Source organism: Bacillus rossius, chromosome 2 (assembly GCF_032445375.1).
Source record: "Bacillus rossius redtenbacheri isolate Brsri chromosome 2, Brsri_v3, whole genome shotgun sequence".
Classification (NCBI taxonomy): Eukaryota; Metazoa; Arthropoda; class Insecta; order Phasmatodea; family Bacillidae; genus Bacillus; species Bacillus rossius.
In genome coordinates, this window is record NC_086331.1 from 55,018,935 (window position 1) to 55,045,701 (window position 26,767).

General features: G+C 38.9%; 2 protein-coding genes across 3 annotated transcripts in view; one reads left to right on the plus strand and one right to left on the minus strand.

Moving 5' to 3' along the window:
• The window catches only part of LOC134529296 (flotillin-2), a 413,942-nt gene that overhangs the window by 219,480 nt on the left and 167,695 nt on the right, over positions 1–26,767 (plus strand). The gene's annotated exons all lie outside the window — the stretch shown is intronic.
• The window catches only part of LOC134529294 (glucose dehydrogenase [FAD, quinone]-like), a 31,675-nt gene continuing 19,253 nt past the window's right edge, over positions 14,346–26,767 (minus strand). The window contains exons 2-3 of the mRNA XM_063363201.1: positions 19,239–19,483; positions 14,346–16,501 (exon numbers count right to left, since the gene is read on the minus strand). Of these exons, the coding sequence (XP_063219271.1) occupies positions 14,891–16,501; positions 19,239–19,469 (1,842 nt within the window). The 5' untranslated portion in view covers positions 19,470–19,483 and the 3' untranslated portion in view covers positions 14,346–14,890. The remainder of the gene's footprint in view (positions 16,502–19,238; positions 19,484–26,767) is intronic.

Here is a 26,767-nt window from a genome sequence, read left to right on the forward strand (position 1 = left end):
CTTGATTTGACTAGCGTATTATTCCATCCGGTGCATGTATATAAGCGAGTCCTAGACAGCAGGACGCTCAGTTTGTTACTGCCGTCGACGGTGTACGGATCACCTAGTTTGTTTCTTCTGGTGCATAAGTCGTGTAATTGCCTGTTCTTGAGACTTCGATGGCATCTTTACCGACTTAAACGTCGAACTCGATGGAGGATGTACCATCGACTACGGGAACCATGACGCCAGCGCCGACGATGTTGGAGCAGATCCCGTTGGCAACGCCTCTGACAACACTGGAGGAGACTTCGATATGTGCTGTTCCACCATCATCCGAAGTTTCATCATCAGCAATGGATTCTTCAACTAATGAAGAGCGTACATTGCGTCAGTGCAAATACTGTGACGCATCATTTACTATCACCTCAAATGCTCGCAGACATGAAAGAAGCAGTTGTTCTAGTAATGTTAAAAGAATACAATTTCAGTGCAATAAGTGCAAAAAACTAATTTCACGTCTTGATAGCTTACATCTTCATTATAAAAAATGCTCCGAGAAAGTTAAGTGCGCGTATAATGAACATGGTTATTGTTTTGACTCTTGTGTTGTACCGGCTGATGAGTCTATATAAGTGAGACCCTGGTGATATGGACTTCAGTCCGTCTGTGGCTGTGGTGATGACCGGATCGGATAGACATTTAAAGTCATGTAAAAGGCTTAGTCCGTACAATAAGAAGACTGTTTGAATCGAGGAATCCAAAAGGCTTTGCTAATTTGTCAGTGTTTTTTTTGCACTTGTAGTAGTGTATGGAATTTATGTAATAAAAATTTTTTAAAAGAACTTGTGGTGTTTTTATTTTCTCAAACCTAACACTTTTTTAGTATTTTTTTAATTAAAGTTGTTTTGTATCGGCTAGGGATCGAACCAAGGACCTTAGTCGATCCAATCAATCATTATATGGATTACAAATTTATTTAATGAATTTTGGATTTTTTCCCGAATTTCTAGCATTAAAATTATGAATTACCAATATGTTGGTCTTGATGTCTGATAGGATGATGGTCGTAGAGGATTTAGAGTCTCTTTACGGATGTTGAACATGGTTTATTGAAATTATTATTTTTTACATAATATTAAACATTATTGCATCGATCGGGTATCGAACCGAGGACAGGAATCGATCGAATCAATATGTAAGTTAATGAGTGATTTATTTAATGAATTTTGGATTTTTTCCCGCTCTTCTAGCTACATTATTACATGATTTCAAGATTGCGGCCGTATTTCAAGATGGCGGGGGGCACCTCTATAATAAATGATTACTGCACTGTAGCGGATTAGAATAAAATTATCCAGATGGAAATGTACTCTATAATACAAGTACACACACACAAGATGGCGTACTCCAGCAGGTGGTAGCTCCTGGTAGCATGTACTGAACATAAAATGTCGAATCCATGATGGTCGACAAGGACAAAGTCAAATTTCACGGTCAAAGTCAAATATCAAGGTCAAGGTCAAATTTCAAGGTCAAGGTCAAATTTCAAGGACAAGGTCAAATGTCAAGGTAAAATATCAAGGTCAAGGTCAAAGTTCAAGGTCAAGGTCAAATTTCAAGGTCAAGGTTAAAGGTGTGGTGACCGGTTAAGTATACTAACATGGTATCAGCACACTCTAGCGGATGAAAACAAGATGGTGACCTCCAGTTTCTTGATTAAATGATGGTGGCCGTTACGAAAAGTGCAACGGTGGTTATAAGGATTTTTTTATTATTTAATTCGATTAGTTAATTTTTTTAATGATTTTTAAATTTTTCCCGAATCTCTAGCATTAAAATTATGGATTTTCAAGATGGCAGACATGACGTCATACTAGGTGACGATATATATGCTTTGAAAAAAAGTGGTAGGAGTCAGTCTGCCTGCATCCACCATTGAGGAAGGAACCTGTCGCCATTTTTAGTTTTTTTTGCACTCACCGGGTTCGAACCGAGGACGGTAATCGATATAATCAATCAGAATTCGAATAAGTTAATTTTTTGATGAATTTTGGAATTTTTTCCATTAAAATCGGATAAAAATTAAAGATTTTCAAGATGGCGTCCAAATTTCAAGATGCCGACCATAACGATAATTGCAACAGTGACGTCTTTATTCAAAATGACATATTCCATGATGACGTCAGAGGCTTATCAGAGGCTGTAGACATGGATGCTTAAGCCTCTTTAAGTAATTTGGGTTCTTTCTAAGGCAAAACGACTTTTGAGGATTTTCGAAATCCTAATTTTTGAATTGTGGAATTTTTTGAGATTTTTTGGCGGAATTTGTTTCCTAAGAAATTGAAATTTTGCCGATTTTTGAGGAATTTTGGCAAATTTTGCCCAATTTTGGCGAATTTTGAGGGTCAAATATCAAGGTCAAACTTGTCCCGTTACGCTGTGTTCCGTTACACTCATCCAAGATGGCCGCCGTGACGTCACAATCCAAGATGGCGGAAAACACCACTTACACCACAGCCTGAAGCCGTGTCCCAGTATGCCCTATTCTATACTACTCATCTGGTATTTCAGTGGGAGTTGGGTTAGGACAGTAGCAATAAATTCATCGTCTGTCATACTCAGATCCAAGTACCTTGTTCTCTCATACATGGCTGAGATATGTGCTTCTATGGACGAAATGCATTTGGGGTCATATCTCTCGGTATGTAATTGGGCTCTCAGGTTGCCCTGAATTATCAAACTCCAAAACTGCTGTTTAAAAGCATCGCGAACTGGTCGTATGTATGTGTGTTGGCGGTCAACATCTCCTACCAATAGTATGCATGACCCTTAAGTGCCGTGCTTAAACACTTAAGCTTCTCAGAGTCATGAAGTCCGAATGTAGCAGCATACTCCTCAAACTGATTCAAGAACCTGATCGGATTTTCAGTAACCTTTCCTGCGAAGGTGGGCATGGTTTCAGACCAATGCCTGGCGGGATGATGCATTAGGGCAATATGGCTCAGATTGGTGGCTTTGATTGATGTAGCTAAAGTAGGTCTATCCTGTACAGGGGTAACATGCACTGAGTTAACTAGTAGAACCTCCTGAGTGTTTATGTTGTCAGCTATTCCTGTCGATGGTGTTTGCTTGTTTGTGTTAACTGTTTCAAGCTCCCTAAATCGATCCTCCAGGTTTCGAACCTTTTCCTCCACATGTTGCTGTCGAGCCAAGTGATTACTCAACTCTTGGTATAAAGCAGATGTCCGAGAGTCAGCTGTTTTCTCTGCCACCTGGATCACATCAGTGTCAAGGGTGTCTGCTTGCTGGTGTAGACTAGCTGTTACCTCTTCAACTTGTTAAATCCTGGCTCCTAGATGTTGAGTCTGGTCTCTTAACTCGTTCCTTAGAGTTGTATTACTTACCGAACAGTGTTCAAGCATGTCTTTACTATCCTGAGCAGCTCTTACGAATGAGGCTTTTGTCCTACTCTCCAGGTCGTCCAGACGAGAGTGGTTTAGCGTCATCTGCTCCGACAATTTTTCCATTGCCTGACTATGTTTAGAAAACCGACCCTCGAGCCTCTACTCCAGGTCATCAGGGCCTAACTTTATGCTTGATAACTCCGTCTGTACGTCGGCTCTAACGTCTGTCCTAACCTGGTCAATGGCTGAATGCATTTTGTTTATATCAATTTTTACTTGATCAAAGGATGAATGAAGGTTACTCATATTAATGTTCAACTGGATTAGCATTTGCCGTAAAACCTCCTGACTATCAGGTATATTAGGTGATGACATACACACATTGTCTGGTACTATTGCTGATACTACACCATTTGAAGCTGTAGCTTGCGATGCCACATGTGATTCAGTGTCATTAAGATTTGTCATCTGTGTGGGGATGAATGGCCGTCCCAACACATCACTGCCTTGGTTAGATTTTGATAGCGTTGCATTACACATCACAGTATGTTCTGGTAATACCATATCATTGGAATTATCAACTTCACTATATGATTGAAACACTTATTCAATAGTCTCATCGATCGTATTCTCCATTACGATTTTCAAGTTATGTTTATACTTAGTGTGGTGAGACATGTATGAAATAATAAAATAACAGTTAAAAATAATTTTTTAACATTCAAATAGATAATCAGATAATAGGTTAGTACCTCATTACTTTTCTTAAACGGCCCCACGTACGGTGCTCCACTGTACTGGATTCAGCAGTATCTATTTAAATTTACTACATTAGTTTGATGAATATTAGAAACATTTCTGCGCCGGCTTAGCTTCTTACGTAACGAGCATAAGACCACTTACTTTCAGACCACTGAGTGAGTAATAAAGGTGCTTATTGATATAGTCTGGAACACCAAATTTATAACAATTTATATCTTTTATAAAATAATCATCACAATTATAATGAACACACACTTTTTATTTTCTTCTGTTTATCATCTCCATTTTATGTAATAACAACCATTTTTCTTTTTTTATTCTTTTCAAAATTATATCATGTGCTGCAGCACGGTGGACTCACGGGTTGGACCAGACTGCAAGCTATTAAGGAGAAGAAAAAAAATGTAGTTATTCAGAGAGGTAGGTATGTTGTTCTAAAACAGGATCAACCACTTTCGTAACCTTGTTTTTAAATTTATTAATAAATTTATGAATATCAATTCTTAACAAAATAACATGAACCGTTATGTTATGTACGCTGTACAGAAAAAATGTTACAGTAAAATACAAAACTATTAAAATACGACAATATCAAAAGGTCGGGCTGCGCAGGCCATAAAAATGATTCCAAGAAACAATGATACAATTTAGACAAAATCAAACAGGTAAGCCCTAACACGGAGGTTCGGTGCGGCCAGGGGAGAGGTTACACAAGCCCGAAGACGATATTGGCTCGCGCAACAAATAATGCGAAAGACGTTAAACTGCAAACAAATGATGAGTTAATTACGGAACTGATAAAAGCTCCACGACAAAACAAGGCGGCCAATATCGGGGCGGCGTATACAAAAGATACAGCAGTCAAAAAATTTATCAATACAAGAAATAAACATTACGTTCCCCAGTGGCAATGCAAACCACATACGAATACTGGCAGTATAGCGAGACACAAAGTGAAAGGCCCATACAAGCCCAAATGGCTCAACAAACAATGTGGGTGAATAAAGTTAACTTACACGGGCGAGACAAATGTATGTGAAAAAAGTGCACGGCCACATCGTGCAGAAAGAATGACGTTACCGTATGCAAGTTACCGTCATCGCTGATACTGACCAGTACAAACTGCTCCCCCGACCGCAACCGAACGACCCGAGACGAGAGCTCGCAGGCCCTTATAAGCACAAGAAGAGGGCGCTGGAGCTGCGGCGGAATAAAACACTACAGGGGAAGGAAGGGGGATGTGGAGGGGGAAATCTAACTATCGAAAGAGGTAGCAGAGAGGGGGAAACGAGGAAGGGAGGGGAAGGAATCGCTCAGCTGTACGGCGATGCAGGAAGCATATGCTTCAGTGCCATAGAGCAAAATTTGTTTATACATATCACAGTACTAATTTTATACAATAATCATAATTACAATTTTGATGCTCATTAATCAAAACAATTAACATAAAATACTCTGTATGAGTGTAACAGTACACCAGAGATCATAAAATTTATTATAAACGTGCAAGGAAGATGAATGTAGCAGAATATATTGATTACACATCATGCGAAGATCCAAACATATTGGTTGACCGACTAAGACTTCTACATGCCTCTCTTTGTGCAGGAAACTTTTCGTGCATCAAAGAAATATCCTTCATACTCAAAGAACTGAAAGATGCTGGCGACATACAATAATGACTTGTTTCATCTGAATTTGTATAATGTTTAGAAATAAAATAAATAATTTAAATTACAAAAAATTAATGTTTTATTTATTGTATTCTGATTTCCAACTAAGCCTGTGTTTCTGCTACTGTGTGTGTGTGTTCTTTCCTTGTCTACTGTGTGTACTGTGTGATCATTCCGTTTCCGGTGTGTACTTTGTGTTCCATCCATTTCCTGTGTGTACTGTGTGTACTGTTTGATCATTCCGTTTCCTGTGTGTTCTGTGTCTTCATTACGTTTCAGTTGTGTACTGTATGTTCATTCCGTTTCCTGTGTGTACTGTGTGTTCATACCGTTTCCTGTGTGTACTGTGTGTCCATTCTGTTTCCTGTGTGTACTGTGTGTTCATTCCGTTACCTGTGTACTGTGTGTTCATTCCGTTTCCTCCGTGTACTGTGTGTTCATTCCGTTTCCTGTGTGTACTGTGTGTACCTTGTGTTCATTCTGTTTCCCATGTGTACTGTGTGTACTGTGTGTTCATTCTGTTTCCTGTGTACTGTGTGTTCATTCCATTTCCTGTCTGCACTGTGTGTTCATTCCGTTTCCTGTGTGTACTGTGTGTACTGTGTGTACTGTATGTTCAGTGAAATCTTTTGTTGAATGTGTGATGTTTCGTTAAATGCAGGTATTCAATGCTGTAGTATCTCTGAATTTTTACTAGTCCAAAACCTCTTTGTCTTGATAAATCATTTTTTCAGGGATTCTTGGTTTTCTTGTAAGCGTAAAACATGTTACGTGGGTTTAATTGAATAATTAGCTGACATCGAAGAAGATCATGAGGTTCGAATAAGACTGGTCTACATGTCTGACAGTTTATGACCCGGTCTCGCGGTCCGAAGACGCTTGGTCTATATGTGTGGAGGGCTTTGTACATGAACGGTTTAGAGGTTATTCTAAGTATCGAAAAACTAGACTTTCATGTTAGGCATAGCGGCACCGTATTTATTTAGTTGGTCAGGTATATTGTCTTTCTTGAGTTGTTTTTCGTTGTGTGAATCTATACTAATATTATGAAGCTGAAGAGTTTGTTTGTTTGTTTGTTTGAACGCGCTAATCTTTGGAACCACTGGTCCTATTTAAAAAATTATTTCAGTGTTGGATAGTACATTTATCGAGGAATTATATTATCAATAACATTAGGGATCCTTACTAAATGTCCAATTTAGAATCAAATGCGTTGGAGGGGGTTAGATACAACATGCAGTACACGTACGAAGTGTGTGTTGACAATGCCACAGGCGCTAGAAGTTTATTTCCAATTGCCTATTAACATTGTTGCAACGCACTAGATGCCTTATCATTCTTAATTTTCCCATACAAGTAAAAAACACCCGTGTTATATTAAAAACGAAGCAATCAGTACCCTCATAAGAGTTCAATTCGTATTTAAATACTTTTTATCACTTTAAATCGCAAACCTACACTATTGTTTTTTTCCTCTCTCTGTGTTTAATTTGTTTTTTATTGCCCTTTTTTTCAAGTATATATATTTTACAGACTTGAAACTTCACAGTAATGTTCCTTATGTTATGCAGGATGACATTTTCCGAAAATTAGATCCCATGGGTGGTTAAAACCAGGTAACAGTGGGTACTTTGTCTACATGAGAACAGGATTTTGCATTGTTCATGCCTTCTGAGTCTCCATGGCAACGGTCATCGCGCGGCAGTGGCGTACCCACAAGGAGGGGCATGTATAATAAGCGGCGCAAGAGTGATCTGCCTGTAGACTGCCGTAGCGAAGTACGGGTACATTAGTTGTATGTTGCGTGCATGAGTCGGGAAACCATCGGTGCTATTCATTTTCTCTCCGGTACATTATACAGCATTGTAATAAATTTTCACTGAATTTTTTTTATTTACCATTACTGTAAATGGGAGATGTGGCTTAATTTTTTTTCCATTAGTATAGCCGTGTGAAGCCGGGTCGGGCAGCTAGTGATAAATAAACTCCGCGAAAGGTAATGGAAACCAAAAAATTAAATTTATTTAATATTTAGTTACACTTGTCACTGGTCAAGAAGCAAACCGACGACAGGAATCCAACGATTTCATATGTAAATTAATGAGTTATTTTTATGGTAATTTTGGAATTTTTCCCGAATTTATAAGTCAATAAATACAAATATCCATGATGGCGGTTGTAATGGCTTATACGATGATGGTAGTAGATGATTTTAAACTTCTTTTAGGATTTTGAACATGATTTATTAAAGTTATTATTTTTTGTATAAAGTTACTTTTTTGCATCGTCCAGGTATCTAACCAAGGACAGGAATCGATCGAATCAATCAGCTTATTGATTAAAATTTATTTAATGTATTTTGTAATTTTTCCCGAATCTAGCATTAAAATTACGAATTTCTAAGATGGCACCCAAATGACAAGATGGCGGGTGCCACAGTAATAATAAATGAAACTGTGCTCTAGCAGGTAAGAATTAAACAAACATGGCGTCAGCGCACTCTAGGAGTCGAAAACAAAATGGTGGCCTCCAGCAGACGTAAACAAGATGGCAGACATGTCATACCAGCTAATGATATATACTTTGGTATTGGTGGTGGGAGGTCAGTCTGAGGGAGGCTTTTGTGGACGAAGGATCTATTGACTTTATTTTTTATTTTTTGCTTTTATCAGGTTCGAACCAAAGACATAAGTGCATTTTAAAATAATTTTCATTAAATTTTAATTAGTTAAAATGTTTTTTGAATTTAATTTTTTTCTTTAAAATCGAATAATAAATAAAAAATTTCAAGATGGCGGCCGTAACACTAATTGCAACTGTTGTGACTTAATACAAGATGGCGGTTCTGTCCCGGACAGGTGGTGCTATTATTACTTAAAATTAAAAAAATATATATAAGTCCGAATATGCATGTTATTTTTATACATACCTTATTTAATTCTCAGTCTGGTAAATGTCTCGATGGTCGTGCGGTTAAAGGCGTATGTTTTCCACCCTAGATATCAGAGATGCGATGGTTCGAATCACAGCGCTTCCGATGTATTTTGCATAAAAAATTTTATAAGCCGATAAGGACAATAATAGCTTTGGTAGGTAATGGAACATCGACCTTATGTGATGAGACAGGACGATGCTGACGCTCTCTCGGAACAAACAGCAGAAAAAACGTCGACGGTATCCAAGATGGCAGCCTCCAGCAGAACAGAAAAATTCAATATGGCGACCATGACGAAAATTTCATCATGAGTGAGTGGGGCGCTCGATTTAAAGATGGCGGATCCAATATGGCAGATCCAATATGGCCGCCGGGGTCAAGGGTCAAGGTCATCCAAGATGGCCGCCATAACGGAAATTGCAACGGTGATGTCATATTTCAAATTGGTGGAAAACAATATGGTGGAATGTTTTGAGAAAACAAAATTATGTCATCCAAGATGGCGGATCCAAGCTGGCGGATCCAATATGGCCGACGTGACGTAACAATCCAAGATGGCGGTCGGCACCAGGCATCACACCCTGATTCCTGTGCCAGTAGGAACCAAAACATACTACTTACAGGCTTGACTACGTATTTTTAACGAAAAAGTTGTATATTTTCACAAACATTCAACTCAGTAGGATGCGATCGTCAATTTACAGTAGGCTACAATGCTGTCTCCTGCCAATATTTTGTTGGTTTCTCCAAGTTCGTTTGGCCATTCATTGCGATGCTTCTATTGGCTTTCTCCATGTGCTTCTGGTTATTCCTGGCGAGACATCTGCTGATGTTTTCTGAGTGCTTTTGGTTATTTTTGAGATATCAATCTCTGAAAAAAAAATTATTTGAGACATGCAATTTTATTCAGAGTTCCATTTAATTAGTGGATTTCTGTTACTCAGTAAAAACGTAGAATAATTTTGTCAGGTGGAATTAAAACAAAAAATAATTAATTAGTCGAATGCAAAGCCTTAAAACACTTGAGAAACACTTCCTTCTCCTTGATGACTATCGAAGCCCACCTCTTGCGACCGTGAGAGAGCATCCCGCATCCCACATAAAACAGCGACTGCCTGTACAACACACTATGTGGCGCCAACTGTATCAAAAATCGGGACTACTTGCAAGTCATTTGCATGAGATATAATAACTCTCGCTGCTGAATGGAGCTATTGTAGCCAGTTGCAGCCTTGTAGGCTCATATTCTCGTAGCCTTGCAGCCTTGTAGTCTCATAAACTTGTAGCTCTGTAGCCAAAAAGCCTGTAGCGTTTTAGTCTCGTAGTCCTGTTGCCTTGTAGTCATGTCCTGTACCCTCGTAGTCTCGTAGCATCATATTCTTGTCTGTAGTTCTGTAGCCTCGTAGCCTGTATCCTTGGAGTCTAGTAGCCCTTTAAACTTGTAGCTACTTATCCTTTTATTTTCGTAGCCTTTGTTGCCATGCTGCCACATAGCCTTGTAGCCTTTTTGTCTCATAGACTTGTAGCTTCGTAGCCAAAAAGCCTGTAGCCCTGTAGTCTCGTAGCGTGTTGCTATGTACATAGTCTTGTAGCTTTGTAACCTCGTAGTATTGTAGCTAGTTAGAGCCTGGTAGAGTTGTAGTCTCATAGTCGTGTTGCCTCTTAGTCTTGTAATCCTGTAGCCTCATAGCCTTATAGTCACGTATCTTTGTAGCCAAGTCGCCTTGTAGCCAAATACTGTTGGAGCAGTTAGGCCTAAGTTAGCTGGAGTCGATGACTTTTGGTGCTAATGACTTTTGGAGCTGACGATTGCTGGAGCCAAAGACTTTTGGAGACTAAGACAGTTGGAGGCATTTTTGCCTACCGTAAATTGACGATTGCATATATTGAGTTGAATGTTTGTAAAAATGTACAATCTTTTTGTTAAAAGTACATAGTCAAGCCTGCATTATCGTATCCCTGCGATGAGATCGTGTCCCTCCGATGACCTCGTTTCTTACCAAGATTAATTTTCGTACAAATGTGTGTCCTTTTTGTTTTATGTGCTTCCTTTATGTCAAATGTGTGTCCAGTGAAATATGTTATATGTGTTCATTGCGTGTCCTGTGTGTATTGCGTGTTCGTTGCATGTTATTGCGTGTCCAGTGTGTACTGTGTGTCCATAGTGTGTCCTGTGTGTGAACTATGTGTCCATTGTGTGTTATGTGTGTGTATACTGTGTTATGTGTGTATACTGTGTGTCCAGTGTGTATACTGTGTGCCCAGTGTGAACTGTGTGTCGATTGCGTGTCAAGTGTGTGTATAGCGTGTTCTTTACATGTTCATTGTGTGTCCTGTGTGTGTAATGTATGTCCATTACGTATCCTGTGTATTCTTTTATTTTTTTGATTTTACTTCCAAATGTGCGTTCTTTTAATTGTTTGTGCTTAAGATTGTGCTTCCTTTTTTAAATGCGCTTCTTTTTTTTTAATGTGCGTAGTAAGGACTAAAGTCAGGTCAAGACTGAACTCGTGGTTCGGAGATGACTGGACTAAACACCTAACATTGAGCATGAACTGTTTAAAATGTTGGTCGAGTATTGACAAAAATTTTCTCTTGGTTCGGAGACGCACATGATTTTAAATGAACTGTTTAAAATGTTAGCCAAGTATCGTAGAAAAATACATCTTGGCAACTGACTGGATGTGTTTTACCGCCTACTGGATGCGAATGGCTACCAACTGGAGGTGGCCTTGCCACCTACTGGACATACGTTCCTGGCTACTGAATAGACGTGCCTAGTCACCGACTGGATGTGACTGACCACGGATTGGGCGTACCTTGCCAACCTGCTAGATGTGTCTATCCAACCTACTGGACATGCGTGCCTGCCCAACCGACTGACATGCATAGCTTACATCAAGATTTGGCTGTTCACCGACTACGTGCCTGGCCACTGAACAGACATGTCTGACCACAAACTGAATGTGCCTTGCCACCTAATGGGCGTGCATTCCTGGCCACTGAATATATGTGGTTGGTTAATCGACTGTCATGTGGAGATGCCCTGAAATCTCAAGTCAAGATATGCAAAGGATTCCCTTCGCCTTCTAAGATGACTATAGACATCGGGAAACGCTTGCAATTAGCTTGTTTTATGTAGTTGTATGAATTACATAATAATATTTTTTTTCTCGAACGTGTCACTTCAATGATAAATTAAAATAAATATTTTTACTTGAATTTATATTTTTTGCATCGATCAAGAATCAAACCAAGGACAAGACTCGATCGAATTAAAGCAGTTGTTAGTTTTTTTGGGATTTGTTTTTAGATTTTCAGAATTGTTTTTAATAATTAAATTTTTCCAAGTTGACAGCCAAGATGGTGGCTGGTAGAAGAGGAATTTAATCAGCTTTTAGTATTTTTCTTGATGTTTTTGTATAAATAATGGTTTTTTAACCTTCATTATCTTTATATGCTTGATTCAAGGGTCGAACCAAAGACAAGAATCAAACGAATCATTTAGAGCCTGGTAGATTATTTAGGATTTTTTCACTATATTTTTTTAAGTAAATATTTTTTACCTGAAATTACAATTGTTGCATCGTACAAGGATTGAACCAAACACTGTAAATGATCAGATCAATCATTATTTTAATAGGATGATTTTATATGTTTTTTGGAATTTCTTCTGGATTTCTGGCTCAATAATTACAGATTTTCGAAAATTGTGGATTCCAAGATGGCGGATGTGGCCGCCGAGATCCTGATCACAGTCAACTAGCGACGGACACGCCCTAACTTGACCGGACCGATGCCTCACGATTGGCAAGCGACCACTGTGTAAGCCACCAAGCCACAGGCCAATAAATAAGAATAATATTGTCCCCGTATCATCATATTCCCTCTACTTATTAGCTTATTTTTTTATATTGACAGTGTTTGTTACGTAATGGTGATATGACTTGTGACAGTGAAAACTACATTTTGTGCAGGATAAATGTAGTCAGACATGCATTTAATTAAATTGTTCTGACATACGCCATTGCAGTCTTGCACTGTTTGTCATGAAAAAAAATTTAAGAATGAAAAATAATGAATAAAAATGAAATCATAAACCTGCAGTGTAATATATGATTTTTAAAATTTGAATGTGTTTGTCTGTACTGTCGTTGTGTTGTCCATAATATCTGTTTAGTTTCATTGTTGTATCCATCGGTTTGACATTAGCTGATTTAAGCTTGTTCTCTGTGGATTTATGTGTTCATTTTTATTTCTTATTTTGCATTATTAATTTTTTCCGTGACAAACAGTGCAAAACTGCAATGGCGAAGGTCCAAAAATTGTATTTAATCATATTTCCCCATTGCATGAATCATTAAAAAACAGTCATGCATGTTATGTATGTTTGTTGTACTGTGTTTTGACCGGAATGTGTATTATAATATATGTTATCTTGACAGATAGACCGATTAAAATAAAGGGGGGGGGGGGGAGTTATTTGGGACAGGAAAAACAGGGAAATGTCAGGGAAATTGAAGTGAGGGTCGGAAAGCCAGCAGTGTGTCTAGTATATAATCCAGCGTGTCCCGAGGGACTATGGCTCAACGGGAAAACGTCTGACTCCCATTCCGAAGATCCCGGGTTCGAGTCCTGGCCCATCAGTCGTGAGCTCTGTGCGCCCGCGGTCTCCCGTAATCTCTCCAGGAAATTGCTGGGATAGCTCCCCACTGTAGGCCATGGCAGATTCCTTCTCCGAATTCACTGACTCGTAGTGCTTGTTCCGTTTCTAAGGACCTCGTCATGGGACGTACAACGCAGTTTCATACGGGTGCCATTCTCCTGACTGTAGGCGTCGTGGGTTAAAGTACCACAACAAATGGCATGAATGTGAATATGTTGGCAACAGGCTCCCGCTAGGCTCCTGGCATAAGGCGGGCATGTGAACATCCTCGTATATTAAACTAACGAAACATTTATTTTAATTGCTGACTTTATGGATGTGTGTCATTATTAACAGCAAGCTAAAATCTGTACCTCTGAAACAAACGAACTTAAGTCGCTAGTTGACAACTTTACAGGATACTAAAAAATTGCTCTTTAATTGATACTGCGTTTTCTACGAAACTACATATGGACTTAGTTTGCATGACTCAGCTAAAACATTGGATTTACGATGTTATAACTATCGCTAAATTTTTAGAAAAGATTTTTGAGGGCGTTTGATATAAAAGGATTTTTAATGCATAATTTGCAATAAAACAAAAATTGGAAAACTTGAATTTAGGCTCTTTTGGATTTGAGGTACAAAAACTAATTCTTGTTTGTTTTTTCCTGAATGCCCTAACCGCATTTAATTGGGTGCGTTAGAAAACATTTAAATTAGTATTTCATTTGTCACTAGTAGGCCTATGTAAAGTTACTGCAAGGAAAAGCGCATATGCTAAATTCACCCGTAACAAATAACCGATGGAAACAGCACTACCCCGTTTGACTTCATGGTCAGCAGCCATTAAGGTACTGGCATTTCTAGAGCATTCTCTTCTAGTGGAATAAATATTAAATGTGTATTAAAATGATTAATAATAAAATATAGCATTAAAATTACCAATTTTTTTAAACGATTTATTTGTCACAATTTCACTCGTACAACACTTTCCATTCCACATTACAATTGTAAAACAATTGCTTGTATTCGAGGTAGATATGTAAATCTTAAAAAAATTGTTTGATACATAAAAGTTTTTTTTTTAGTTTGGCAATTACATTTATGATTATAACATACAAAAAACTAAAACTGTTCATGAGAACCGTGTGATAAATATGTATTGAGAATACAAACATACTGTTGAAAATTCCAAATTAATTTATGGTAATGTGTGCAAAATTATTAACTAACTTACGAATGATGAATCTTCAAAGATATAGAAAATTTAGGTATTTACTGCTTTTTGGATTTTGTATATCCTGAAATTAACTAATTCAATATCTTAAAATAGTAATTGATTTTTGTTAAAAATTACAAATGTATTGAATGCGGTCATTAATTTTAAACGCACAGAGGTTATTCCGACTGTAAATTTATTCCATTTATCTTGTATGCATTTTGAACATTACACCTAGAAATTTAATATTTGATTGCCATTTTTTTTTTATTTGTATGAATAACTGTGCATATGGTCCTGTTTTATCATGTCTGCTGCTTTTTCAGCAATCATAATTGTTGGTGCGTTAGTGTTTCCACGAACAATTTTTGGCATAATGGAAGCATCGATTACTCGTAGGTTTTTAATCCCATAAACTCGTAATCTTGGATCTACTACAGCTTCCTTGTCGTTTTTTGGGCCCATCTTGCACGTCCCAGCTGGGTGGTAGATAGTAGCTGTATACGACATCACTACACAACGCCAGTATTGATTGCTCCCAAAGTTGAAGTGTCTGCATGCGGGGAAAGGCATATCAAACAGAACAACACCCGCTCTGCGAAATGCCTTTGTGTATGCCAGTTGTGTTGCGATTCGAATGCCATCTACAACTACATCCAAGTCGGGGCTTTCCGAGAAATATCTAGGATAGATAATAGGCGGGCCCCAAACTGGATTTGTGCTATTGAGAGTCAAAAATCCTCTACTCTTTGGCCTGAGCAGTATTCCTCGTACAGTAATACCATCGTAGTATGAATGCGGTTCTACAGTCGTCGTATCTTCCGGTGCTAGCAATAAATTGTTCAAACTCGCTATGTCGAATGAGAACTGGATGTCCGGTACACCCTTGTATTCCGCGAAGCGTGTTTGAATAAAAGCACCTGTTTGTAAGGGACCAGTAGAAGACAGTGGACCGGTATTAGTTTGTTGATAAGTGTATATATCACGCAACTTTTGGGATTCGTCAGCTGTAATTGCAGTCAAGTTCAAAATGAAAGCAACACCATCGTGGGTAACATGGTCCTGCAGGTTGTAACCAACTTTTAAATCTTTTATAACTTTGATTCCCACGGATTTCAGGTGTTCTTGAAGGCCAATGCCTGAAAGCATGAGAATTTTTGGGGAGTTTATGCTCCCTGCCGATAATATCACCTCTTTCCTTGCGATTGCCCTTCTCGGTTTCTGTTCATTTTTGCGGAAAAACTCCACCCCGTAGGCATTTTTATCTTGTCCGTCAACGAGGACTCTCGTGACATGCGCTTCGGTCATGACAAACAGGTTGTGCCTCTTGCGACGTATGGGCCGTATGAACGCCGCGTTCGTGCTCTGGCGCACTCCACGCCGGGACGTCGTCTGGAGCTGCATGGAGCCGATCTGCTGCTCAGCGTTCACGTCGGTGCCGGGGTAGCCTATCTCGGCGAGCCCGTTCAGGATCGTGTGCACGTTTCGGTCCTGGTAGGGGAACCACTCCACCGACTGGTAGCCCCCGGTAGAGTGGTAACGCGGGTTGCGGTCGCGAATCTCCCAGTCACCGTTGTCCTCCGACTTGAGGAAGTAGGGCAGCACATCGTCGTAGCCCCAGCCCGGGTTGCCGTCGTCGCGCCACTCGTCGTAGTCGCGGCGATTTCCGCGCGCATATATCATGTAGTTGACGGTGGATGAGCCGCCCATGACCTTGCCGCGCACCCAGGGGCAGCGGCCATCGCGGCGCGCCAGGCAGCTGCGCGGCTCGGGCATGGTGCGGTAGCGCCAGTCGACGCTGCTCTCCTGAAGCATGGGCGCGAAGGCCGGCACATCGGCCACGCGCGGCTCCTCCGCCCCGGCCTCCAGCAGTAAAACCTGCTGACAAACATTAAGCATTTCGGCCACCAGTGGCGCTTCCACCGCGGCCTCCAGCAGCCACACACCTATCAGTGAACAGAAAGTACATGTGGTACTGCACATCGCACTATTGCTAATTTCGGCCATCAGCTGCTCTTCCATCCTGGCCTCCAGTAGTCACAGTACATATGATTGAACAAAAAGGTACATGTCCTACTTTACATCTCACGATTATGAATCGTGGGTGATCGATTTCAAGATGGCGGAACTCAAATATGCGAAGTAAAAAAGGCCGCTGAGGTCACGGTCGAAGGTCATCCAAGATGACCGCCGTGATGTTACAATCCAAGGTGGCGGACCCATCCACATCCACATCTTGCACACTGGCTCGGAGACCAATATAATATGTTACAATATAATATAATACTACGAATGTGTACTGAAAAAATCAAAGCATAATAATTATTTTATATTGAAACAAAAGTTTCTGTTTTGCTGTTTGTTCGACAATATTCACCACATACTTCTTAAATTTGAGTAGCAAGTACCTTAGAAACAAAGACATAGTTTTTTATTTCGATCACAGTTTAGTTTCCGGAAGCATATAGCATAAATTTTCTCTCAAAATTTTAAACTTTAGTCAATCTTTTCAATTTTGTTTGGATTATTTCTCTACAATCCTGGTCCCTCCAGTCAGAAAATGTCTAGCCCAAGTTTCAGGCTGTACTTCTCAGTTTAAACGCAGTGATATGGTACAAATTATTTAGCAAATTCATAGCTATTTGGAATATATTCCATGCAAACAGAAAATGTAATATCGCTGGGTTTTTCGGTGAGGATTGATGTATATACACCAATTACTCACTCCCGTGGATAAATGCTGTTTAATGGCGTATTTCCATAATTTATCTCCAAAATACTTACACCCACTAGAGCACATTACTATATTCTTATTCATTCGACAAGAAAAATGTATAATCTTTAGAGTGTTTTTCATTCACTTTAATCGCACTGATAAACTAGAATTTTTTATAATATATTAACGAGATATCAGTTACCAAACTTTAGTATCAGCAATAGAATAGAGAACATTTAAACCATTAGTTTATAACTAGAGCTATGATTAATTCCGGATTAATTTCACTCCAGGTTAGACTCAACTTGCCTTAGTAATATCAAGCCTTTTAGGAATGCTCGTTGGTCGATAACAATGTCACTTCCTAAGGCTACGTGTGATTGGGTTACCACGTCTGTTTACCACTGCTCAGAGTCTTCAAAGGCGTGCCAAGAGCACTGTCGTCCAATCATCAACGTGAAGCAAACATATATGTTTCTCATTTCTACTTTACTACCCAAGGAATCTAAGAAATAATCGTGGTTCTCTTTATGTATCGAATGTTCGGAGATTGCAGTTATAAATTTAATAGGTGGTTGGGTATGTCAAAACAAGCACTTTTTGTTTGGTTGCGTACGTCCGGAAACACAACTTTACAAAGTTACAGGCGTGGACAAATAACGCGGAAATTTGAATAACTATCGCGCTAATCAGGGCACCACTGCACTGGCTGAAAGCACGCGCGATCGCAGCCCAGTGGCGTTCAAATGCTCCGCGGGGCGCAAATGTTTTAAAGATATTGAAACTAATTAGCAACCAGCAGTCTTTATACAACACAGTGGATGGTTGGTTAGGGGTACGTTTACACGTTTGGCTCTGGGCGATTAACACAGTTTTGAATTTTTAGTAAGTACGGTGCTGTGATTACATATTTGACAAACATCAATAGCACGACAGATTTTACATTCGCACAGATGGCCGATTTGTTAATGATGGAGGCGAAAGAAATTACAGCATTTACCAAGGACTCTTTCACAACAGAAGTGAACTGAATATGAAGACCTTCGTACGGTTTAGTAAGCGACTACCTGGAACTGGAAGTTTCATATCACAAAAGGTGATGTAAACCAGACAGCTGGTTGCAAGTGCGTATGGATCACTAAATGTCAGCGCCTCGCTCGTCGTCTGCTTCCTGCGTAGCGTTTAAATGTCACTACTCTACGTTCGCTCGTCCTCTCAGCAAATGGAGTGGTGCATAATACCCGCGGATTTCGAATTCGCGCGAGCCTGTAGATTAACAGGTTTGCTTTTTCGAACATGCTTGCCTTAACAAAAAAAAAAAGGGGGGGGGGTTGTCTGTAAAATCGGTTTACGGACGATAATTTTACGCGATAACGTCATAACAAAACATTGATGAAAAATTGCATACTTTTTAATTTTCAAATATTATTTACAGTTTTTTTCAAATTTAATTTAAATAATTTGTTTAAATATAATCACGAACAATTAGTTATAGAAATAAACTGAAATCAAATCAATGTCAATAAATTGTTAATTTGAAATGACGAAATTGGACAAATTAATCCAATTTTCTAAACTGCTGCTTTTAAAAAGCCCGCCTTAACCTGTTTGATATTATATAAGATTAACTCTCATGGTGGTTGGCAGGTTCTTGCACGCTCGGCTCAGGCAGAACGTGACAATGAGTCATCCTTTTTCGTGCATGCAGCCGGCGTTCATCGATTTATAAGACGTTATCACGTCAAAAAGGCTGGTTTTGCCACTAATTACTACCCTACCCATTTAATTTATTCCCGGCAGTATCCCAACATTCAGTACAGTCTGTGAGTAGTAGGAACAGTTAAATGGCACCTCCAGCATAGCGCATTGCTGTGTGGGTGTGGAGGTTGGCGAACTCACCGTCCACTCCGCGACCTCGGACAGCCTGTTGGCGACGACGCAGCCCGCCGAGCCCGCCCCCACGACCACGAAGTCGAACTGCAGGTCGCGGCACTGGCGCTGCGACTTGTCGCGCGAGTCGCCGAAGATCTGCGCGATCAGTACCAGGTACAAGATGGCCGCCGGCTGGCAGCTGGTCACTTGGCTGCGCGGCTGGCACAGCTCCGCCATGTTGGGAGGCACCCACGACATGCTGCTCGTTTACCCTTTTACAGACAGTCCAACCATTAGTGTCAACATACATGGTTCATCAAACTTTATCCATATTTTCAACTCATTTATAAATTCTCCAACACACAGTATCTTTGACTTGACATTCAAAGGCTCTCTACAGATAACTTATCACCCAAAAGTCACTAAGAAGTAAGGAAACTGAAGAACTGATCACGAAAGTCTCGAAAGATACAGCAGTAGTGCTGGAAGTCACGAAACCTTTGTTTCCAGCAGCATTTTTTATTGCTTCACTTCAGTTTATAGTCGCACATTGAAGACAAATAGCCGGAGACTGTCTTTTTAAGTCACGTGGGAATCATCTGTGAAACGTTTTTAGCCTTATAACTTAGATATAGGTTCGTTCCAGTGAATTGGAGGAAATTTCGTATTACATTTGTACATGTTACATTTTGGTTAATAATATATGTTTATCATCCTTAGATAAAAGAAAGTTGAGGAAAGTCTAAATGTTGGTCATCAGTAATTAGTAGACATATGATGACTCATTAAAAAAAACATGTTTTGTTTTATTCAGTGAAACGTCTTGACGACAGCATGGCCATTAGAGACTGTAACACACTATACATCGCTATACATTGTAAGGAACCATCCAAATGATTTCCTGGAGTAATTTCGGGTAACTATGTAGAACCGGTATTAGGATAGCTAGGTGAATATTCAAACCCGGGTCCTCTGGAAGGCGTGTTTATTGGAGCGCCCACCTCTCTATATCTTATGGCTCGGTCCTACACGCTATGTTGATTTGATTTTCGATTTTTAGTTATTACTTTTATTTAAAAGCCATTTCTAAACTTTTAACACAACACATCCCTTGCACTTACTGTTCTGCCACAAATTGTTCCAGCAGATATTCACTTAGTGTAATATCATGAGTTTAAAAAGTCGCGCAAGTGATGATAATTACGAAGACTTGACGCGATTTTTTTTTCACTCATGATAGTAGTATAATTTGATTCTGCCGGAAACACGAGACGGAATGTGGAGGTGGAGCCGATGTCCGCCATCTTAATTGTGACGTCACGGTGGCCATCTTGGATAGCATGGACCTTTGATCTTGACCTTCAAAATTTGCCAAATTTTACCGAAAAATAACTTAAAGTTTGCCAAAAAATTCGCCAAAATTTTTAGTTTTTAGAAAACAAATTCCGCCAAACAATCTAAAAAAAAATTAAAATTAAAATTTTTTTGAGAGAAACAAATCTAATTTTTAAAAAACTTGTAATTCGAAAAACCTCAAAAGACTTTTGTCTTAGAAAAAGCCGAAAATTCCTAAAAGCAGCAAGACTCCGAAAAGCAAGCCGACCTAGGCCCCAGAGTTCATGACCTTGACAATTAGGATATCATGGCCGCCATTTTAAATTATGACATCACTGTTGAAACTTTTCGTTATGGTCGCCATCTTGAAAATCCATATTTTTATCAGAAAAAATCGCGGAATTTTTTTAAAGATTAGAACAAAATTTAAATGATAAAAATTTAATAAAAAATCCCATAATTTGGAAAAATCGTCCGTCATTTAGAAAATACGTAATTTTTATTAAACAAATTGAACTTATTCTAAAATTTATAAAAAAAATCATTAATATAATTTTAATAAAAAACTCTATTCGATCATGAAGTTTGTGATCCTCAGTTCAAACCTGGTGTGGTCAAAAAATGGCGATGTATCCTTCGTCCACAGAAGCCACCGGTTGACTGACCTCCCACCACTAATACATATATAACTCCAATATAATAACAACACTGTATATAACACTATTGCCTCTTTGAAGATTTTTCACCATATTTTATTAAATAAGTCTTTCTCTCCTAAAATAGACATTATTGCATTGATCAAGCCTCGAACTAAGGTATTTGAATTAATGATTATTTTAACAAGCGATTTTGTGAAGATTTTTGGAATTTTTTCCGAATTTCTAGCTAAAAAATTAAAGATTTTCAAGATGGCGGCCAATATTGCTGACAAGATGCAGGGCGCCCTGGGAATAAATAATTTCTGCACTCGAGCGGGTAAAAATTAAACTAATATGGCGGCAGCATCATCTAGCAGATGAAATTATGTCAGATCAAAGTTGGCTGCCTCGAGCAACGAAAACAATATGGCCTCAATGACGTCTCACTGGCTGATGTAAAATATATTGGTATTAGTGGTGGGAGACCAGTATGCCGGTGGCTTCTGTGGAGACAGGATCCATCTCCATTATTTGACCTCGCTGGGTTCGAACCGAGGACCCCGAACTTCATGATTAAGTGCATTTTCAATTATAATTTTATTAATATTTTTTGCAAATTTTAATTTATTCAATGTTTTTATAAAATTTACGGATTTTGAAGATGACGAACAATTTTTCAAAATGGCATAATTTTTTTTATTTTATTATTAGAATATTTTTATAAACATAAAATTTTCCTCGATTTTTTCCGATATCCAAAATGGCAGCTGTAACAGAAAGTGCAACAGTAACATCATAATTCAAAATGGCAGCCATGGAATCTTAATTGTCAAGGTCATAATCTTTGCGGCTTAGAGCGGCTTGTTTTTCGGTGTCATAAGCCGCTTTTAGGAATTTTCTGTCTTCTAAGGCAAAAGTGTTTTGAGGAATTTTCGAATTCCAAATTTTTAAATTTTTTCGGTTTTCGTTTTTTTTAGAAACTGAAATTTTTGAATTTTCATTTTTTTTTTTTTTTTAGATTTTTTAAAAAATCTGGAATTTTGGGTGAATTTTCGCAATTTTTGTTTAATTTTGAGCCATTTTTTGGCAAATTTTAAAGGTCAAGTTCAAGTTCAAATGTCAAGGTTATCCCAGACTGCCACCGTCACCTTCCAAGATGGACATCTTCTCCGGCTCCACACTCATACTTCTGTTTTCGGCAGAACCAAACTATAATACTCATGATATTACTTTAATTGAATCTATCTTGAAAATATTTGTGGCACAAAAACAAATGCAAGAGAGGTATGGAGTTAAAATGTTAGAAATATTCCTACATAAAAGTAATGACGGAATAAATAATCAATGACGTGTGAGGCCGATCCTCAAAGTGTGTATATTTCGTAATCCTCGCCAACATTTGACAATGTAAGATGTAAAGGGGGTGAGCACCCTATTTATTATTCTAAGAATATTTGTGGTTGTTTTTGCTATATTACTGAGACTTTTCTAATCGCATTTATGATTTGTCTTCTGTACATTTCGGAGTGAAATAACATGGCAAATTCAAGTCGTGATGGAAGAATCTTATAGATCACTGGTGTATGACTCTATCAGTTGTTTTCTAGGAAAAAAAAGTTTGTATTAATTGTGTGGCTACAGGGAAACTAATAAATTTTTAAAATATGGTGGAGTTTCCGTGACGACTCAGTGGATAATTCAAATGTATACGAGTGTAAATGCTTTAGCTAGAGCTTTTATTTCTATATACAAGTAGTTAAATACACTAGCAAAATCATCGGGGGATCAGACAAAAATTATTAGGGGATCAAACAAAAATATTAGAGGATCAGACAAATATTATTAGATCTGGCAAAGGGTCGAACCGAGGAAGGATATCGATCGAATAAATTAGTACTTTAATGAGTGATTTTTTATGATTTTTGTAATGTTTCCCGAAATTCTCAAATATTGTGGATTTACAAGATGGCGGCCAATATGGCATCATCGATTTATTGGATGCTAGGAACCTAAGCTTATTTGAGGACTTTCCACCATATTTTATTAAATAACATTTTTTACCTAAAAATTACCACTTTTGGATCGAGCAAGGATCGACCTAAGCAGTGTTATCGATCGAATCAATCAATTAAAATTTTGCTAATTTTTTTGATGAGGTTTTGACTTTTCACAAATTTCCAGCTTAATAAATACAGATTTCCAAGATGGCGGTCAAAATGGCTGACAATATGGCGGGCGCCCAGGCACTAAATAATAACTGTAGTCTAGCGGGTGAAAATTAAACTAACATGATGGTAGCTCTGCCATATTCACCTCAGTCGGTTAGGTTAACCTCGTGGGGGACACAACAGGGAAGCTCCAGGCCCTTAGGCTCAATGGCACTGCTTTGTATGTGTGGAGCAGGGGCGCAACAACAGGGGGGGGGGGCAAGGGTATTTTTCCCCCCCTCTGAAACCTTGAAGTGGGGGCAAACGGGGGCAATTAAAGTGCTGTGTAATCAATTTTTAGATAATAAAACTGCTTAAATAGCACCATTTTCCACCTTGAAATACAATTTTTCCCGGGGGAGGACCCCCGGACCCCCCCGCTTCAATAGGAGGGATCAATGATTCTTTATAAAAAGGTATATTGCCCCCCCTTTGGAAATTTAGTTGTTGCGCCCCTGGTGTAGAGGTATACAAGTAGAGAGAATATGCCGACTGGCTCATCACGTGGCTCTTACAAACAACAGAATTTATCTAAATGAATATTAAATTAACTAACGAAAGGAGCTGATTTTATATAAAAAATACATATATATTTCGGTTCAGACCATTTTATTTTTTAATTTAAATAATATCATCATGCACATACTTAACTTACAATTGATTATTCCGTTTCACAAAACCTTGAATATTAAAGCTTGACAAGCTTGAGGGCCCCGCAATTACAAAATATTAAAATAAAATGAACACATGGCTGGTTACACCAGTGGCAATTACAATAACAGCAACATTTAAAAGTTTTTGAAGATAATAACTAAAATGTATTTTATTCATTTAACGAAACGAAGGAAAGTTCCTTTCACTTGATTTTTTTTTTTTACCATTTTTCAACACGACGATAGAGCCGATGCCTAAAGCAGATTAACCTTCATGCCGAAACATGCTGGAAGCCAAAAGATTAAAAAAAATAACCACTTTCTGTAATTAGTAGGCTGCATCCTGATGCCAATAGAGGAGGAGAAAAGGTTCACTCCCGTCCCGTACTTCTTGGACTACTGTGCCGTTTAACATAATTTTCGGGCACAAGTTTTGAATTTTAAGTTTAATTTTTCATTTTTAAAGAAGGAAACAAAAAAAAAGTTGCATTTTTAATTTCATTTAATTTTGATTCCATTACTGTACTCTCCGACGTAATCTTGTTCGCAGGCCCAATTAGATTCTTTTGCTGACGATTGGTTATCGCAGCATCTCGGCCGCAGTTTGCATCACATTTTCTCCCTGTAACAGTATGACTTTTCGTGATAGCGAACGTTACCCCAATCCCACCGCTAGCATCTTTCATTTCTCAGAGGCAAGCATAGGTAAGCTGTTTGGCAGCACGTCGAGGAGCATATTACAGTCCATGGCGACGCCTCGGGACGGTCCACACGACGCTTTTCCCAAGCTACATAGCAAGTTTTGATCCCCCTTCCCTCTTCTTCCCCCCTGTGGCTTCTTGGGAACTTCAACCCAGGGCATCGACCTCCAGTGAACCCGCTCAGGGTACATGGTCTCTTAATGGACATATGCCCTTGTCCGACAGGGCCCTCAGCGAGCTCTAGCGGCGGCAAAAATCCCTAACCTAGCTCTGTCCGCTGGTTGCGAGTGCGCCCAGTGCACTCTAGCGGACGTTTCGGTGACCCTCCCGCCTGTTTCTCCTCTTGGCCGCCAGAGCGCACTACTCATCCCTCCCATAAGAGACAACTTGTCATTATCGACCGTGGAAGCAGTCGCGGTGCGATTGCGACCTTAGTCCGCCTGCGACCCTGGTGAGCGCGCGGCGAGCGCTTTTTCCGTCTGATTTAGCCCTTCGGGCATTTTCGGGTAACTTCGGTACACCCCCGCCCCCCAACCTTTTGTTCCATGGCTGAACCCTGTTTTTAATTAAGCCTCTTTCCGTGCGCGCCCCGGCACTTCGGCGCGCGGGTCCTTTCTGGCTGGTACTACCGTAATCGTCGACGCTTGTCTCCGCCAAGAAGAACGCCGTCACTTGTACCATGTAGTCAACAGACTACCAGGGATGAACTCCCTAATTTAGATATAATTGTTTAGCCAGCCAGTAGAGTTTCATAGTCGAAGTGTTAGAGTAGATTTCTTTTTCTGCAATTAAATGGTGGAATTCTTTGTAAAAATCGTGTCGCCCGGACTTCCAACATATACTTCTTAATTGCAAATGGAAATATTGCGACAAAAAGTGACATGTTTGAAGCGAAATAGTTTACTGAACTGGCATGTTACAAAGATGAGTCTGACACTAGGTCTGGGAAATGTAACTTGTCTGAAATTTTACAGTCCTAAAAGGTTTTACGAGTGGTACCCATTTCCAAAGCAACACATGATGTTTATTTACGAACACTGACTTCAAAAAAAGTTGTTTAGAAGCACTGATGAAAGAAAGTGAGTGGCAGAAGGATACGTAGACCATTGGTACTGCTTCTGAGAGCTGACCGATTTGAGATAAGTGACTCGACACTGACTATAACACATATTCTGTACATGTTGACAAGAGCTACGTTATGTTACGTTACGTTTATGACCCCGATGTACTGATAATGATCATATTGTAAACCTGACTCGATCATATTAAATGCCAGCTTTATGTGAACATAGGTAAGCAATGCAAATATATTATCAGTAGCGAATCTAGAAGCCTGTGGGGGTTCAGGAACTAATGTTTTTTCTCAGGTTTCCTTGCATCAAATATAATTGCGAAGTAAAGCCTTACAATAGTTACCGAATTGCTGCTAAATGAGGCAGTTAGATGTCGGAGAACTAACCCACCTCATCGCTCATTGTAACGATTTGTGTGACTGGACATTGCTCCGACTTATAGATACTACATTCCATGCTATTATGAAAGTTTCATTGAAATAACTCTTCGATTTTGTATACGTTCGCCTTTATATTTAATACGGTTAATCAATCACATTTTAATATCTTCTTTTAAACTTATCACATAAATAATTCAGTATTGCTACGATAGAGGAAATAATATTTGTTTTTTATAGTTTAAACCTACATAAAAATATATAAAGTGAAAAAGTTACAAGTTTTTAAAATAAATTTTACTGTCCGAGATATATAATTGAAATATTTTCTACATTACACAATCATAAAATTTAAGAGCCGTTGATACGTTTTTTCTCTTCTTTCTGTGGTGAAGAACACAATGGGCACATTGAAGAGCGTGTTACTAAACCCCAGTTTTACATCGAAATTATAAACACTAGGACAGTTAGAAATTAATCTGTAAACAAAATGTCCTATAATTATAGACCATATTATTTATATTTTGTGGTACTTAATACAATTATTCCTGAAATCCATGTTATTTTATTCT